Source organism: Halyomorpha halys, unplaced genomic scaffold, assembly GCF_000696795.3.
Source record: "Halyomorpha halys isolate HHAL.00 unplaced genomic scaffold, Hhal_1.1 Scaffold1638.1, whole genome shotgun sequence".
NCBI lineage: Eukaryota > Metazoa > Arthropoda > Insecta > Hemiptera > Pentatomidae > Halyomorpha > Halyomorpha halys.
In genome coordinates, this window is record NW_027113119.1 from 120,453 (window position 1) to 122,878 (window position 2,426).

The 2,426-nt window shown below is 26.2% G+C and overlaps 2 protein-coding genes across 2 annotated transcripts in view; both read right to left on the reverse strand.

Moving 5' to 3' along the window:
* LOC136796599 (cytochrome P450 6A1-like) overlaps nt 1-2,018 on the reverse strand; it is a 4,363-nt gene extending 2,345 nt beyond the window's left edge. The window contains exons 1-3 of the mRNA XM_067050727.1: nt 1,844-2,018; nt 685-843; nt 1-275 (exon numbers count right to left, since the gene is read on the reverse strand). Of these exons, the coding sequence (XP_066906828.1) occupies nt 1-275; nt 685-843; nt 1,844-1,872 (463 nt within the window). The 5' untranslated portion in view covers nt 1,873-2,018. The remainder of the gene's footprint in view (nt 276-684; nt 844-1,843) is intronic.
* Nucleotides 1-2,426, reverse strand: part of LOC106690281 (cytochrome P450 9e2) — a 54,613-nt gene that overhangs the window by 51,657 nt on the left and 530 nt on the right. The gene's annotated exons all lie outside the window — the stretch shown is intronic.

The following is a 2,426-nucleotide window of genomic DNA, read 5'->3' on the forward strand; positions in this document are numbered from 1 at the left end:
GCTTAAGTTGCATCATCATTTGAATGAAATCATTTCTTTTAATGTCATTTTTTTCCCTATAATCGAAAGCATTTCTAATAATGTTGCAAAAATAATTTGTAAGGGATCCTTCCTGGAATGAAAAACCAAAAAATTTAGCAACTTTTGGGAAAACAAAGAAAAACCAAATCCTAACTCGATTTTTCCAATTAGGGTTACTAATTTCTTTGCCAATCGCTCTAAATTCTGATTCCGGATTTTTAAGTACACCTGGATTTATCCCAAAAGCTGCTGACCTGAAATGAAAAATGAGAGTACTTTATATTTATATTTATTATATCTATGAGAGAATAATACATTTCTCTAATCCACACACATATTTTGAGGTTGTTGAAAAACAGTAATTTATACAATGACTGTGTTTTCTCTATTATGAAAATAATAAAGTTTAATTCCAATCAATAGTTCTCTAAAACTTTAGAATTTGAGTTTAGATACAATTTACAGCAATTTTTTAACATAACTATTTTTGTTTTTTCTTATTACACATCAAAATGTCACATATCCAAATGGAAAGATGTGCTATGCATTTTCAGTGGGGTTGAATTTTGTAAAAAAATTATTTCGAACTTCTTTCCAAAAACAAAACTCAATAAATTTTTCATATGCTGCATTAATTAAATGTTTTGCTACATTGATACTCACCCAATAATATCCATAGAAAACAAGCCCATTGCTTCACGGATATCAACTTCATTTGCCTTATTTTTATCCAAGTACTCTAATAAACCATCCCCAACTTCATTCATAACATCGTACATAGATTTTAGTTTGCCAGATGTAAATAAAGGAGCCATCTTTGATCTGTGTGAGAAAAATAAATTAATAAACTTGAATTGAAAATTAATTAGTTTATATTTGCCTGATTCCTGAATGAACAATGGTTATTGTAGTTTATTAATGTTATTTTAGTTTTTGGTTATTGTAGGTTTTAGTTAGTTAGTTATTAGTTGATTTTAGTAATGGTTATTGTAGTTTATAAACATTATTTTTTGATAAATGTTGTTTGCAGTTAAATGTAACAAATTTCCTATCTGATACTTGAAACTCTTTAAAACATTAATTTATAATTATTATTTTTCCCCTTTGTGTCTTGGACTTGTACACTTCCCCTCTTAAAATGAGGTTTTTTTTAACTTATCGTGAAGGAAAGAAGGGACTGGATTCGAAACCCAAATCTAATCTTTATACTACAATCTCTACAATTTAGACAACCCACTACAATGACCATCTCAAATTCTGATAGGTATATATTTTTTATGCCATGGTTTTATTGCTTAAACACGTGAAGAAAAGAGGTTTTATTAAAACTGTCTAATCTGATGCTCTGATACAGTGGAATCATAAGTGATACATTACAACAGTGCACAGATTGTCCTGAATCCAGTAAGGAAGTCAAATGAAGGGAAAAAAGGTGCTATCGTTTATTAGTTGTTGTTTTCCAATAGATTAACAAGAATGCTTATTTATTGCTTATTGAATTAAATATATTAGAGGTAAACAGAAAAGGTTAAAGCCTTCTTAATCTCTTTATAGCTTCCATTATCCATTTATTGAAAGAAAATATGAATATTTAATCTCTAAGAACAATATAAGTTTGTCTTACTTTGTGCTGATCTTTTTTTTACTGATCATTCATTCAGTAAAATGAGTTAAAATAAGCATGCACTATAAACAAGTGCATGCTCAGTAAAGTGATATAATTAATTTTCAAATATAATAATTAATATTTTCTATCTCTTTCTCTTTTTATTTATTTAATATTACTTTTTCAAAAGTTATAATTGAAAAACTTTTAAATTACCTGAATGCTCTCCATTTGTTTCCAGTCATCACAAAAAGTTCATCATCTAAAGGACTCTTTTCTACATCTACTTCAAATCCATGGTCAACAAAATGTCCAAAATCTTTGACCAATACTTTTTGAACCAATCCATTATCTCGAATAACAAGTCGTGGTGTCAGAAATTCATAGTAGCTTTAAATTATTATTTAAAACATTAAATTAATTTATCTATTTGTAAATAAATATAATTGTATAATGATTTATTTTATTTTAAAAATTAAATTTATTTCTCTGTAACATAAACTTTACGTTGATATTCTGATTATGGTTAAAAAATAGAATGAAATATGTACAGTTATAAAATTGAAAACAAATATAATTTAAGAAAAAAATCGAATTTAGGAAAAAAGAACAAAAATAAATTAACTTATAATTTTATATATTAAATGGAAAAAACCAAATGAAGATTTACAAATAACAAGTTAATTGTATGTAATGAATGTAAAGAAACAAACCAAATTTTTCTGTACTGCTATCATTCAGCTCATTTTTTAAGTAATCATCAGAGGAATCTAATGTTTTTATTTCAATATTTCCTTTT